The 13566-nt window shown below is 40.0% G+C and overlaps 1 protein-coding gene across 1 annotated transcript in view; it reads right to left on the reverse strand.

Moving 5' to 3' along the window:
• Positions 1 to 2657: 2657 nt before the first annotated feature.
• The window catches only part of LOC124715741 (odorant receptor Or2-like), a 52235-nt gene continuing 41326 nt past the window's right edge, over positions 2658 to 13566 (reverse strand). Inside the window, exons 4-5 of the mRNA XM_047243118.1 lie at positions 13140 to 13295; positions 2658 to 2826 (exon numbers count right to left, since the gene is read on the reverse strand). Of these exons, the coding sequence (XP_047099074.1) occupies positions 2767 to 2826; positions 13140 to 13295 (216 nt within the window). The 3' untranslated portion in view covers positions 2658 to 2766. The remainder of the gene's footprint in view (positions 2827 to 13139; positions 13296 to 13566) is intronic.

Below are 13566 nucleotides of genomic sequence, written 5' to 3' on the forward strand. Positions count from 1 at the left end.
AGAGAACAGTCTATTGACACATAGTCAACACGGATTTAGAAAACATCGTTCTTGTGGAACACAACTAGCTCTTTAATCACACGAATGTTTGAGTGATATAGACAAAGGATTTTCAAGTTGGTTGCGCATTTCTAGATTTCGAGAAGGCTTTTGACAGTGTTTCTCACAAGTCGCTTATCATCAAGTTTCGAGCTTGTGAAATATCGTCTCAGTTATGCAGCTGGATTCGCGATTTCCTGTCAGAGTAGTCACACTCCATAGATATTAACGGAAAGTCATCGAGTAAAACAGAAGTGACCTCTGGCGTTCCCAAGGGTAGTGTTATAGCCCCTCTACTGTTCCTTATCTATATAAATGATTTAGGAGGCAATCTGACCAGCTGTCTAGGGTTGTTTCGACATGACACTGTCATTTACCGCCTAGTAAAGTCAACAGAAGATCAAAACAAATTGCAGAACGGTTTAGAAAGGATATCTGTATGGCACGAAAATTGGCAGTTGACCCTCATTAGTGCAACGTGTGAGGTCATCCCCATGAGTGAATCTCTTAAACTTGGGATGCAGGCCTTAAATTCAACTAAATTGCTAGGAATTACAGTTACAAACAACATAAATTGGAAAGAACACATAGAAAACGTTTTGCGGAAGGAGAAGCAAAGACTGAGTTTTACTGACAGAACATTTAGGAGATCTACCAGATCTACGAAAGAGACTGCCTTACACTGCGCTTTTCCGACTTCTTTTGGAGTACTTCTGCGCGATATTGGATCCTTACCAGATTGGATTAACGGAGTACATTGACAAAGTTCAAAGAATGGCACCACGTTTTGTATTATCGAGAAACAGGGGAGAAGGTGTCACGGACATGATGCAGGATTTGGGATGGAAATCAGTAAGACAAAGGCGTTTTTGGTCTCGGTCGGATCTTGTCGCGAAATTCCATTCGCCATCTTTCTCCTCCGAATGCGAAAATCTTCTGTTGACGCTCACCTACATAGGGAGGACGATCATCATGACAAAAAAAAAAAAATCAGAACTCGCGCGGAAAGATATTGATTTTCTTTTTTCCTGCACGTTGTTTAACAGTGGAATAACAGAGAATTAGTGCAAAAGTGGTTGGATATACCATCCAGGCACTTAAGTACGATTTATAGAGTACCCTTGTTAATGTTGGTGTGTATATGTAAAAGTACTGACTAATGTTATGGAACCGAAATGTTTGGTAGAGTTACACCTGTATATGAAGGAGTTACAAATAGTACTACTTGCTTAGTCCTATAAAATTAATGACGTAAAATTCTACCTTAAAGTGTCATTGAATCTAAACTAATTAAACTCTCAAAGTTTGAATTATACTTTCCTTTTATTTTTACTAAAAAAATTACAGAAGTATTTTTAAAAAAGGTTCCAGTATTTAAGGTGCTGCACTGTTATGTACTACGACAGATACAGAATAGGCATATTTGTGTGTGTGTGTGTGTGTGTGTGTGTGTGTGTGTGTGTGTTTCAGCGAGAGAAAGAGAAAGAAAGAGAGCGAGAGAGAGAGAGGAAAGTGAGGGAGTGTGTGAACTGTGTGGAATGTGTATTACAACTACTCAATAATTCAAGTATTTGACAGAGATTAATGAAGCACCCAGAAAGTGTGCATATGATATAGATAGTCAATAAAACTGAAACCAGTGTAAAATTCAGTTTGAAAGATAATGCTAAAATGGATCAGATATATTCAGAATAAAATGTTCAGCTTTGGGAGAGGGTAAAATAACTTCACGTTCAAACATCGAAGTAGAAATAAGTAGACCCAAATATTCAGAGATAATGTGATTCATTTCCTGCTACGATAAATACAGAAAAGTTACAGCACATGATATTCATAGTAAAGCTAAAGTCAGTGCCATCTTACAGCCATTATGGTGTGTAAAGCATTTTCATATATGTGGTGATTCTCCTTGCTGTTTACACAGAAATCGTTAAAAATGGCGTACATATGAATAAATTCAACAAACTGGTGAATAAATTCAACAAACTGGGAGTTGAATGTCATATCAGTCACAAAATTTTAATTTTTGTGTTACAATTCGGTGGCAGTATGGGTCAGGTAGAAGCAGATCTAATAGCTGGACGAAAATCAATTTGGTGTTTTGAGTTTCTAACACTGGCTAAAAGTGGCTTGGAGAATTTTCAATGACAGATGTGACTCTAGATTCACAAATATGGTGGTGCAATAAACCAACATATTCTCCAGTGGATTCATTCTAGGATTATGAGCAATGTAGTAATAGAATTAAAGTCAAAATAAGAGAGAGATCATTTGCTATTTATCTTTTCGTGTTCACTAATGTATGGCTACTTTTGTTCTTTTTTGTCATTAATAAGAAAAATAAAGTTCACTTCACTTTAGAAACATTTTCCCAAAATAAAGTTTCGATTGATTATGTTGCATAAAGTTTAAAATTGGACTTTATGTTTATAACGAAAGTATTTATAGTATCACTGTTTTCACGTCGATGAGAAGTCTAAACTACAATTGTAGAACTGCTGTGACAAAGTCCATAAGCGAATGAATTGGTTACAAAATTCTCTTTAAACAAAGACACTTCATTGTAAAACTAAAGTAATGGCATTGAAATATTTTTTGTGGAAATATAAAAGCTCTAAGTAACTGTTTTGCTGATAATGGTTTTCTCTTATATCCTTATGGCATTAAATCTCAACCTTCAAATATCTGAAAATGTATGCTGGTAAATTACGTCGATGAGTCATCTTATTAATTTCTTCCGTTCGTTTGGAACACCAAGTTGAAAAGAGAGTAGGACGCATTCAGTATCTGTAAAAATGAAGTAGACATTAGTGGTCATTCAAAGTGTTCCACATACTTACCCGTATTAGATTCTGCTTTTTCTTAACATTGTCGAAACTGAATAGCTTACGCAGAGGTTACAATATAAATGTCACAGAACTAGTGGCACAGTTAAAAAGGTACTGAATATCAGATATTGCATTCAGAGATCCAGTTATACAATTTATTGTCCTCGCAATGAAAAAGACTCAAGAAAGCTTCGAGAAGATTGTTTATTAAGAGAATATATTGTTTTTGACTATGAGGTTACAAACGAAATGTTTCACGTACTTAGGGGTGGCGTTGAAAGATTTTGATTGAATTGTATTCCTATTTTTCAACTGGTCTCCAAATCTTATATGGCATTATTAATTCGCCCTTTTGCAGTTATCTCAATGACTGTATTTTGCAAGGAATGGAAAAACAGTGTGATATAGCATACGAGACGACCAGTTACTTTCGCATCACAAAGTGCTGATTTTACCTAACGTCTTAAAGTTGCAAACTAGATTTAAACAATAAGAGTTGTGATGTGGTAAAAAATAAGGGTTATGATTCTGCTGCTGCTACTGCCTCTACTAGTACCACATGAGAAGTGAAGGACTAAAACGCTAGTCGCACCGGAAGCAGCAGGCTTCGTTCCTCGATGCAGTCACATAATTTTTGGACTTTTTCGAATCCTCTACCTTACAGAAGGTGAGCACCGTTCTGTTTTTAACTGGTTTAGCTGCTAGTTGGAAGAAAACAAAGAGACAAGGGCACCGGAAGCAGCAGGCTTCGTTCCTCGATGCAGTCACATAATTTTTGGACTTTTTCGAATCCTCTACCTTACAGAAGGTGAGCACCGTTCTGTTTTTAACTGGTTTAGCTGCTAGTTGGAAGAAAACAAAGAGACAAGGGCAGATATATACTAGACAGGCTACCATAGAAGAAGTGAAAGATTTTTTGCTGAAACTCTTGGCCATTTTGTGGAATGGTGTGACTAAGACTTTGCGATATTTCAATAGATCACCTGCTCCACATCTCCAGGCGATGATGTCTACCATTGGTGCTAGAAGCCAGCCAAGTGTTAACAGTTGTGACAAAACAGGAGATCGCACATGCCAGTCAGCGATCCTTATATTTGGCCATAGGTGACAGATAAGATCGATAGAACGTGATTTCGTTATATTTAAAACCACATTTTCATCACCTGATTCGTGGACACTGGTTGCAGACGACCTACGGAGTAAATCTTAACTTTTCTTTCTTGTAGTATTTTATGCCATGATTTTTTAAATTCCAGTAATAAAGTCTCTTCAGTGAATGATTTCACTCAAAAGTATTTGAGGGGAAGTGATAATACGTTCCACGTGTTAAGTTATTTTAAAGTAACAAAATTTTGGTTATATCTTTGTACACAGGGTAAGTCACTAACTATTGCCACCATCAATAACTCCGAAAGTATGATAATAGCTGAAAAGTTTGTGAGACAAGTGTTGCATGGGACAACGGGGCCCATAATATGACGTTGGTTGTTTGTTGCTATGTGGGGTCATGTCAGATATATGAAGGTCAATTTGTTTTTTGTTTTTTAATGGGATTCTATAGCTTGTCTTGTGTACATAGTTCCGCGTAGTCAGCGCGTACACAACTTTCCACTAGAGCGCGCCCCACTAAGCACAACAGCGCAGGCGCAGCGCTCGTCCGTCTCCGCACTATGAGATGGCGCTGCCTTAGAGACGGACCAAATTCTGCTTCCCCCGATCCGCGTATTAATATGTAACGCAGCCAATGAGATTGTTGCTACGTAGAACCTTTTCTGCTCGCGGATCACACTTGCGTAGTGATACCTGAACGCGCGAGGTATTATAACGCGTTTGTGTGTACCAGTCTATAGTCAAGTTTCAGTCTGCGCCTGATAAGATTATCATATTCCTGTACATAGCCATGAAGATAAATGAATAGACACTTTGTCAAGTATCAGAGATATGTGAGAAGAAGATTAACATACCAAGACCAAAGGAACTTCAGATTGTCAATTGTAAACAGCATCCAGAATCAAGTTACGTAATATCTATGCTTTTTATTATTTTAATAAATGTGTGTGAAAATTAATCAAGTTCAGTTTAAAGTTGGTCACCGTCAATCTGCTACTCTAAGCGTGCAAGTGGCATTTCTATCGTCTGACCCAGCGGCAGAAGATAAACACACCATGATAAGACCACGAGACATATTGCTGAGACTCGCTTACTTCGTTAGATCGACAAGTCAAATAATCTGATGGTGTGTGTACCGAAGGTCTTACAGTACGCACACCACAGTTTGGTACTTATTTTCTGATAGCGGCTATAGATGAATCCAACAATATGTAACAGTAAGGTCTTTGAAGGTCAACGAAGGTCAAAAAGGTGGCATGAACGTCCATTTACAGAAGGTGTTCGAAGTGATGACCATTATCAGTGCAGTGCTGCAATCTTCTTCTCATGGACTGAATGGTATTTCTTATCACTTCGGCACTTATCGAAGTACGTGCCCTGACAGTTCTCTCTCGTATATCGTGCAAATAGTAAATATTCGCCGAATACAGTATATACATCTATCGTGCCATTGACATGTAAACACCATTCGACGGTTTCGCAATACAGCATTAATAGGAACGGTAAGATTAGTGTCGTCGAAACAAGCGGATGTGAATGATGTATTCCTTCGAAGAACAAGTCGATATGCTGCTTATTTACGGAGAATGCCAACGAAATTCAGAGAGAGCTAGAGATTTATACGCTGAGAGATATCTTCAGTGTAATCACCCTACACGTCGTACATTTAAATATGTGTATGTTAAATTGAGAACAACTGGCTATTTAACGCATCGGAAACATATACGGCAAAGGAAAGTTACTAACGAGGAAACGGAAATTGGTACTCTTGCCACTGTGGTTCGAGATCCTTATGTTAGTCGCGTCAAATCGCAAGGGAATCTGGCATGAAACAGGGTAGTGTTGTTCGTGTTCTGCATAGCCATAAATATCAACCTTACATATCAGTCTCCACCAAGAATTAACTGGTACGGATTGTTTGCGTCTCATTGAATTCTGCCGATGGGCTAAACTTCAGATTCAGAGGTATGACACATTTATTAATACAATTTTATTTACTGACGAGGCTGCATTCACGAACCATAAAATGTTAATTTGCATAACATGAATTATTGGGCAACTGAAAATCCATGTTGGCTGCGGCAAGTTCCACACCAAAAATTGTGGTCGGTGAATGTGTGGTGTGGGATTCTGGAGGATAGAATTATAGGCCCCTATTTCATTGAAGGAAATCTTAATGGTGGGAAGTACACCACATTCCTGCAAAAAACATTAGGTCTGTTATTGGAAGAAACAACTTTAGGAACAAGGAACAGAATGGTTCGTGAATGTAGCCTCGTCAGTAAATAAAATCTGAATTTGAAGTTGAGCCCATCGGCAGAATTCAGTGCGACGCAAACAATCCGTACCAGTTAATTCTTGGTGGAGACTGATACGTAAGGATGATATTTATGGCGATGCAGAACACGAACAACACTACTCTGTTTCATGCCAGATTCCCTTGCGATTTGACGAGAGCTAACACAAGGAACTCGAACCACAGTGGCAAGAGTACCAATTTCCACTTTCTCGTTGGTAACTTTCCTTCGCCGGATATGTTTCCGATGCGTTAAAGATCCAGTTGTTCTCAATTTATCATACACATATTTAAATGTACGACGTGCAGGGTGAGTACGCTGAGCATATCTTTAAGCGTATAAGTCTCTAGCTCTCACTGAATTTCGTTAGCATTCTCCGTAAATGAGAACCATATCGACTTGTTGTTCGAAGGAATACATCATTCACATTCGCTTGATTCGACGATACATGTCTTACCGTTGCTATTACTGTCGTATTGCGAAACAGTCGGATGGTGTTTACATGTCAATGACACGTTAGATGAATACACCGTCTTCGGTGAATATTTACTATTTGCACGATACACGAGAGAGAATTGTCAGAGCAGGTGCTTCGATAAGTGACGAAGTGATAAGGAATACCACTTTATCTATCATAAGAAGATTGCAGCTCTTCAGTGATACCAATGGTCATCACTTCGAACACCTTCTGTAAAAGGACGTTCATGTCACCTTGACCTTCAAACACATTACTGTTACACATCATTGGATTGGTCTCGATAGCCGCTATTAGAAAATAAGTACCTAATTCCTAACTGTAGCATCCCATGGGAAAAAAACCTACGTTGATCTTCATATCTTTGACGCGATCCCACCTAACAACAAAACACCAACGTCATATTATGGCCCCCGTTTTCCCATGCAACATTTGTCCCAGAAACTTTTCAGGTCCTATCGGACTTTCGGAGTTATTGTTGGTGACAATAGTTAGTGACTCACCCTGTATGACAGTTTCTTAAGTGTGTGGAAATTTATCAAACGTTAATTACATTGTCTTTCGTTTTTCAGTCCACTATATGAAGTCTGTAACTTTTCTTGCATAATTTACAATGCGGGTGACAGCTTTCTCCACTAATAAAACACGGTAAGAAGTAGTGTTTCGGCCCTTGTCTTGAAAAGAAAAGTAACAACACTAAAAGGCTACGTAGAAAAACAATTTCCACTCGAATATTTAGTTCGTGAAGCCTCTGGTCTCGGATAAAAACTAAATTCAGAGGATTTTGCTCCAATTTTTATCTTTTTTGTATCTAAGGGAAAAAAGAGAAATTCACAAATTAGAGAAAAGAAACCGCGAGAAGTGTCATGGGCATCAATAGTGAAATTTAAGACGCATTTTACCCGTATTTTTGTGATATGACTGTATACAAAATTTTAAGGCAGAAGTTAAAATGCTTAAACTTGTGGTTTGATTCCAAATGAAAGTACATTTACATGAAGTTTACATGAAAGTCTTTAAGAAACACCATGATGGTCTCATTGAATAGGGGTTGCTGCTATGAGTGTGTTAGCTGTAGAGTTTTAATTCAATAGCAAAGAGTGATGTACGTAACTGTAGATGTTAGTAGCAAAATAATGGTAAAGTGTATTGATCAGTGCAAAAATCAGCGATTTATTTTGGTCCTCAGATTTAAAACTAGTCGAATGAGACAAAATAATGTTATATTATTTGATCCGCTATAACAGTTTTCAATACCAACGCTTTCCTTTACTTTCTACTTCTAGCTGAAATATTGTTTTAGTATCTGTACTTGATTTAGTAGGAGTCGTAAAGTGTAACTTTTTGGAAGAAGCGAACCTGATGGATGAATGTGGGTGACATTCCTAATGGCATAAATAGCTGACATGTGTTTCTGAGAAATCGTCTGAAAACAAAGTGTCTTCCTTTTTTTTAATCAAACTGGTAACTTTCCAGAATGAGATTTTCACTCTTCAGCGGAGTGTGCGCTGATATGAAACTTCCTGGCAGATTAAAACTGTGTGGCGGACCGAGACTCGAACTCGGGACCTTTGCCTTTCGCGAGCACTTGCCCGCTAAAGGCAAAGGTCCCGAGTTCGAGTCTCGGTCCGGCACACAGTTTTAATCTGCCAGCAAGTTTCAAACTGGTAAGTGTTTTCCTGTCCTGTGTAAACGGTGAATCAGATAACGCACAGTTCGGCAGAACAAGGGAATTCATCGAAGCAATGATAATTCTGAATCTTGAAAAACATACATACAGAAAGAACTGTATGCCTAATGATTTTAGGTTTCTTTGTTACTCTTTTACCTGACCGAATTCTGACACGCTGACAACAGACTGCAGTACTGCAGCAGGCACAAGTGTTTCGCGGCACACCGCCCAGCACACTTTGGAACACGGGGCTCCAGAACATACGACCCCTACGTTTTCCAGTTTTGATGCAATGAAATCATCAGTTACCACTACAATGAGCACAGGTTTGTCGAGATTAGACCGTGGATTAATTGAAATGCGTCACCAGGTCGAATGAACCCCATTTGTTGTTAGACCAGGTCGATAGTTGTGTGCAGATACCCTGTCATCCATGAGACAAACTGCTCGAAATATATACCGCGCCATGGACGTTGGCCAGTGCAGGCAGACATTCACGTGAACTTTCGTGTGACCTGTTAGCAACTGAAGTCAACATGACAGCTGTCGATTAAGTGAACGTTATTTCATACCATCTGCATTCCTTCACTGTTCATGTTTAACCCGATGATGGTGTGATGTTCCAGCAGGGGTTGGGCTTGTTTTGGGGGAGGATAACAGACAGCGAGGTCATTGATCTCATCGGATTAGGGAAGGACGGGGAAGGAAGTCGACCGTGCCCTTTCGAAGAAACCATCCCAGTAGTTGCCTGGAGCGATTTAGGGAAATCATGTAAAACCTAAATCAGGATGGCGGAAGGGATTGAACCGTCGTCCTCTCGAATGCGAGTCCGGTGTGCTAGTCACTGCGCCACCTCGCTCGGTATTCCATTAGGATAATTGTCTGTATCTCAAGGTCAAATTCGTGCCACCCAGCACTACGTATCGATGGTACGTAACTGGGAACAATAGTCGTCTATAGAGCCTCGGCAACGACAAGGCGTTGGTATAGAGAGGTAAAGGAAATCACGTTACACGGTTCATTGTGGTAGAGCAACCACGCCAAGCTCACCTCAACTCTCAGGGCTTCTCTTTCCAGTGCGGACTATAGGCCTATAGCTGATAGGGTTAATAAACGTTACCTTGGAGCTCAGGTTTAGGAAGAGAGAGCCTGTTTCCTTAGGTTGTGACACATAGGGTGTGGAGACGGAAGGACACAAGGATCCGTTGTATAGGGACACTAACAGCCTCATGGTGTAGGAGACAGAGGAGAAAATAGGGTTTTGATATTCAGATTTACAGGAAATGTAAGATCTCAAAAAATATTCTGGAATTTGAGATTGAACATATGTGTTACGAATGCTTAAGAACTAGTGTTTATTCAGTACAAATACAGAAAACCAAGCAGTAACTTTTCTGATGCTTGTTTATCCCATAAACCGGTTTTCGACCCTTTTCACTCTCATCGTCAGGTGGTGCACAGGAAGTTACATAACTATTTCATAGCGTAATACCGCGTGCTGACTTCATGACAAGAAAATGGTACATGCTTTAGGCCTCACCATTAATATTATTTATATTGTGAATTGAGTACAAAAATGAATTCTGTACTTACTGCGACAGTATGGGTGGCTTTGTTATTGGTATTCATCTGTTAACTTTAACTGTGACTGACGGGTGGCACATATCACTCACTTTTCACAGTATATATATATATATATATGGAGGAGACCAGACAGCGAGGTCATCGGTCTCATCGGATTAGGGAAAATATATATATATATATATAGTCACGAAACTTTGCCAGCATCCAGCATGTGCTGTCCATTTGGTGCGTGTTGCAAACGCCTTCACACGAAAATGTAACATACTTTGACCAGAGACATTACCTGTTTTGGTTTGCATATAATGCAGTAGATGTATGAGCAAATACTTTAATCAAACCGGCGCTAACATGATTCCCCAAAAATAAAATAAAGCTACTGTTGTTTCAGTTACTGTGGGAGACAGCACTGACGCAAACAATGAAGCAGAAAAGCGGCGATGGCTGGTAGCAGGAATCCAAAATGATATGTATATTAAACTTTAAGATTCTACAAAGAAGAGAACCATTGATTAACTTGTTGTGCCTCCTTCGTGTAAGTACACTGACAACCTATTAGTACTCGCAGAATGCAGGCTAAGCATCGTCTTCCTATTACACAGTATTGATGCTCTCGAAGTCGGCGACCGAACTGGGGCCAACCAGCCATGGACGGCTGATCAAATCAGCGTTGATAGGGGGCCCAGAACTCTGTCTTCTGGATGTGTGACGTTGCCCGCTCTTTCCACTGGCGTGCGGGCGAGCGCCTGCTTGATGCCGTTCCGCGGCGCTGTGCAGGTCGGTGTGCCGTCGATGCTTTAGGACTGCACATTTATAATAATTGCAGTGAATTACACCCTAATGTATATGCACGGGGACTTTGCATTAAAAAAAAAAACAAGAAAAAAATTCCAGTGAAATTTTACTTTATTTTTGGGAATTTATGTTAGCGTCTGTTTTGATTAAGGCATTTGCCCGTACATCGACGGTGCTACACGCAAAAAGAGGGTCTCTGATCAAAGTATGTTACGTCTTCAAGTGAAGATATTTGTAACATACACCCGTTCGACAGCACATACTGGATGATGGCAAAGTTTCGGGGAAATTGGGTGATGCGTTGCCAACACAATCACAATGGAAGATGATAGATAAGCACTAATAACAATCTCGCCTATACTGTCGCAGTAGGCAACGGCCTTGTCGCAGTGGATACACCAGGAACATCTGTCATGCGCGCAGCCAAAACAGTGTCAAAAGTATGCCCAGTAGTACTACCAGTTTTTTTATTTTTATTTCATTATTTGTACTATATTGTCTAGAATACAAGCATTACTTAGTGGAAAGTGCCAACTACTCATAATTTTTTAAATGATTTCCTTTACTATGTGCCCTATAAAATTATATTGTTTACTCACACTCTCCTTTCTGCTTCTCGTATATAATATGACAAAATTTTCTCTCTTCTACAATTTATATATAATCTGCAGCATATGTAAAATAGTTTCTTCCGCTTCTGCTCCATCTAATATGGTGATGTTTCCCTCATACTGTCCCGCCTAACAGTGCAAACTAGAGGAAGAGATCAAACCAGAATGCACAATATGCCTGTAGCATCACAAGTGCATGACATACAGAAACATGAACTCAAAATTAACGTGTCGATGCTACATATAAATTATTATGCCTGTCCTGCAATGTCTACCCAAAAAAAGATGACAAGTGGCCATGTAACAGGGTTCAAGGAACAACAATATCAAAAAACGAAAAAGGAAAAAATATAAAAACGAAGACCTATAAAATGACAGTAATATTAATCAACAGTAGAAATATAATAGGTTAATAGAATAAAATGTCTTTTTAAATGTATCATTGTTAATATATTTAAATAAATATATATGGTACAAAAAAAAGTTCCCGTGAGATCGCCGAAGTTAAGCGCAGTCGGGCGTGGTCGGCACTTGGATGGGTGACCATCCAGTCCGCCATGTGCTGTTGCCATTTTTCGGGTTGCACTCAGCCTCGTGATGCCAATTGAGGAGCTACTCGACCGAATAGTAGTGTCTTCGGTCAAGAATACCATTATAACGACCGGGAGAGCAGTGTGCTGACCCCACGCCCCTCCTATCCGCATCCTCCATGAGGATGACACGGCGGTCGGATGGTATCGGTAGGCCACTCGTGGCCTGTAGACGGAGTGCTATACTGTCGCAGTAAGTACCGATATCATTTTGGATCCAAAATGCCGTATAAACAATACTCAATGAAGCATGTTCCATCTTCTTGTCACACAGCCAACACCCAGCATTGTGCTATGAAATATTCATGTAATCTCGTGTACACCATCTGAAGATGAGCCTGTAAAGGGTCGAAAACCGGTTTATGGAATAAATAAGCATTTCAGAAAAGGTACTGCTTTCAGTTGCAGTTTCCTGTATTTATATTTTAGAGAGGAACAAATTTAATCAGCTGGTAGAAGATGCACGTGGGAGAAAGAAGATGTATACGGGAGGGCATGTGATTGCAACACTTTATCGGACTTGTAATGGCTAGTAACATATCGGTTGGACAGAGACCCAAATTATGTTGGTGAAAGTAAAGATGGTTCGAATAAAGATTTGCAGTCGTAGAGGATGGCAGAAGGACTTGAGCCTCATCTATGGGCAGTTGTCAGTCTATTATGAGCTTCTTGTTGGGTGGTTAGTTGAAAGGAGGGCCAAGTTAGTTTGGGATCAAGGAGTTATTCCAAAATATTTTTGTGTATTAGTAAGACGGAATGGATGGTAATGGATGGTGAGATGGAAATTATGAAGACGTAAAGAACGGGCCTTGCGTCCTATTCTTATTACCTGGGTTTCATCAGGATAGATTTTCAGGTACTACATGTTAACTAGGATGTGAAGTTACTGATAAAGTTCTGTAGGAACCATTGGGGAACGTTCGGGGTTGAAGGGCATGGGGAATCCAGCGTCGTTGGCTCTGCAGGAGAGACAAAGCAGAATGGACTGAGCAGATCATTAGAGAACTCGTGCATGTGGATGGAAGAAACTGGAGGTTCGATACGTAGGGGCACATCCTGTACAGGAACTTAAGAAGTATGAATATTAATATCGATGAGATGCTCAGAAATGAATGTATCGTAATAACGTAATAGACCTCACCTGAAGGTATGTTTCCTTTGAGAGCGGGTACAGTTTTGCGACCCTTAACTGGAGGGGTTGCAGTGCCCGCGTCATGAAGATGAGCAGCGTCTTCTTGAAGCGAGGATTAGCGTCCGGCCAGTAGCTGCTGTACGCGGACATCATCAACTGCTCGCTCTGCAACAGTGAGGTGCGTGCAGCGTCAGCAGCTGACCGACGTAAATATGATTTCTGCCAAATCGTATGATGCCACGGTGTTTTCTTTTTGCTTCTACAATCGTGACATTAACGATCGACTGCTACAGTAAGTATCCAGTCAACATCTCCAAGGAATAAGGGCATCACCTACCGCGTGAATCAGCTGGAAAGCATTCTCAGTTGTAATGAGACTGCGTGGAAGAAATTCCAGACTCTCACAGGTCGACAACCAGACTGGCAGACTAGTGTG

Source organism: Schistocerca piceifrons, chromosome 1, assembly GCF_021461385.2.
Source record: "Schistocerca piceifrons isolate TAMUIC-IGC-003096 chromosome 1, iqSchPice1.1, whole genome shotgun sequence".
Classification (NCBI taxonomy): domain Eukaryota; kingdom Metazoa; phylum Arthropoda; class Insecta; order Orthoptera; family Acrididae; genus Schistocerca; species Schistocerca piceifrons.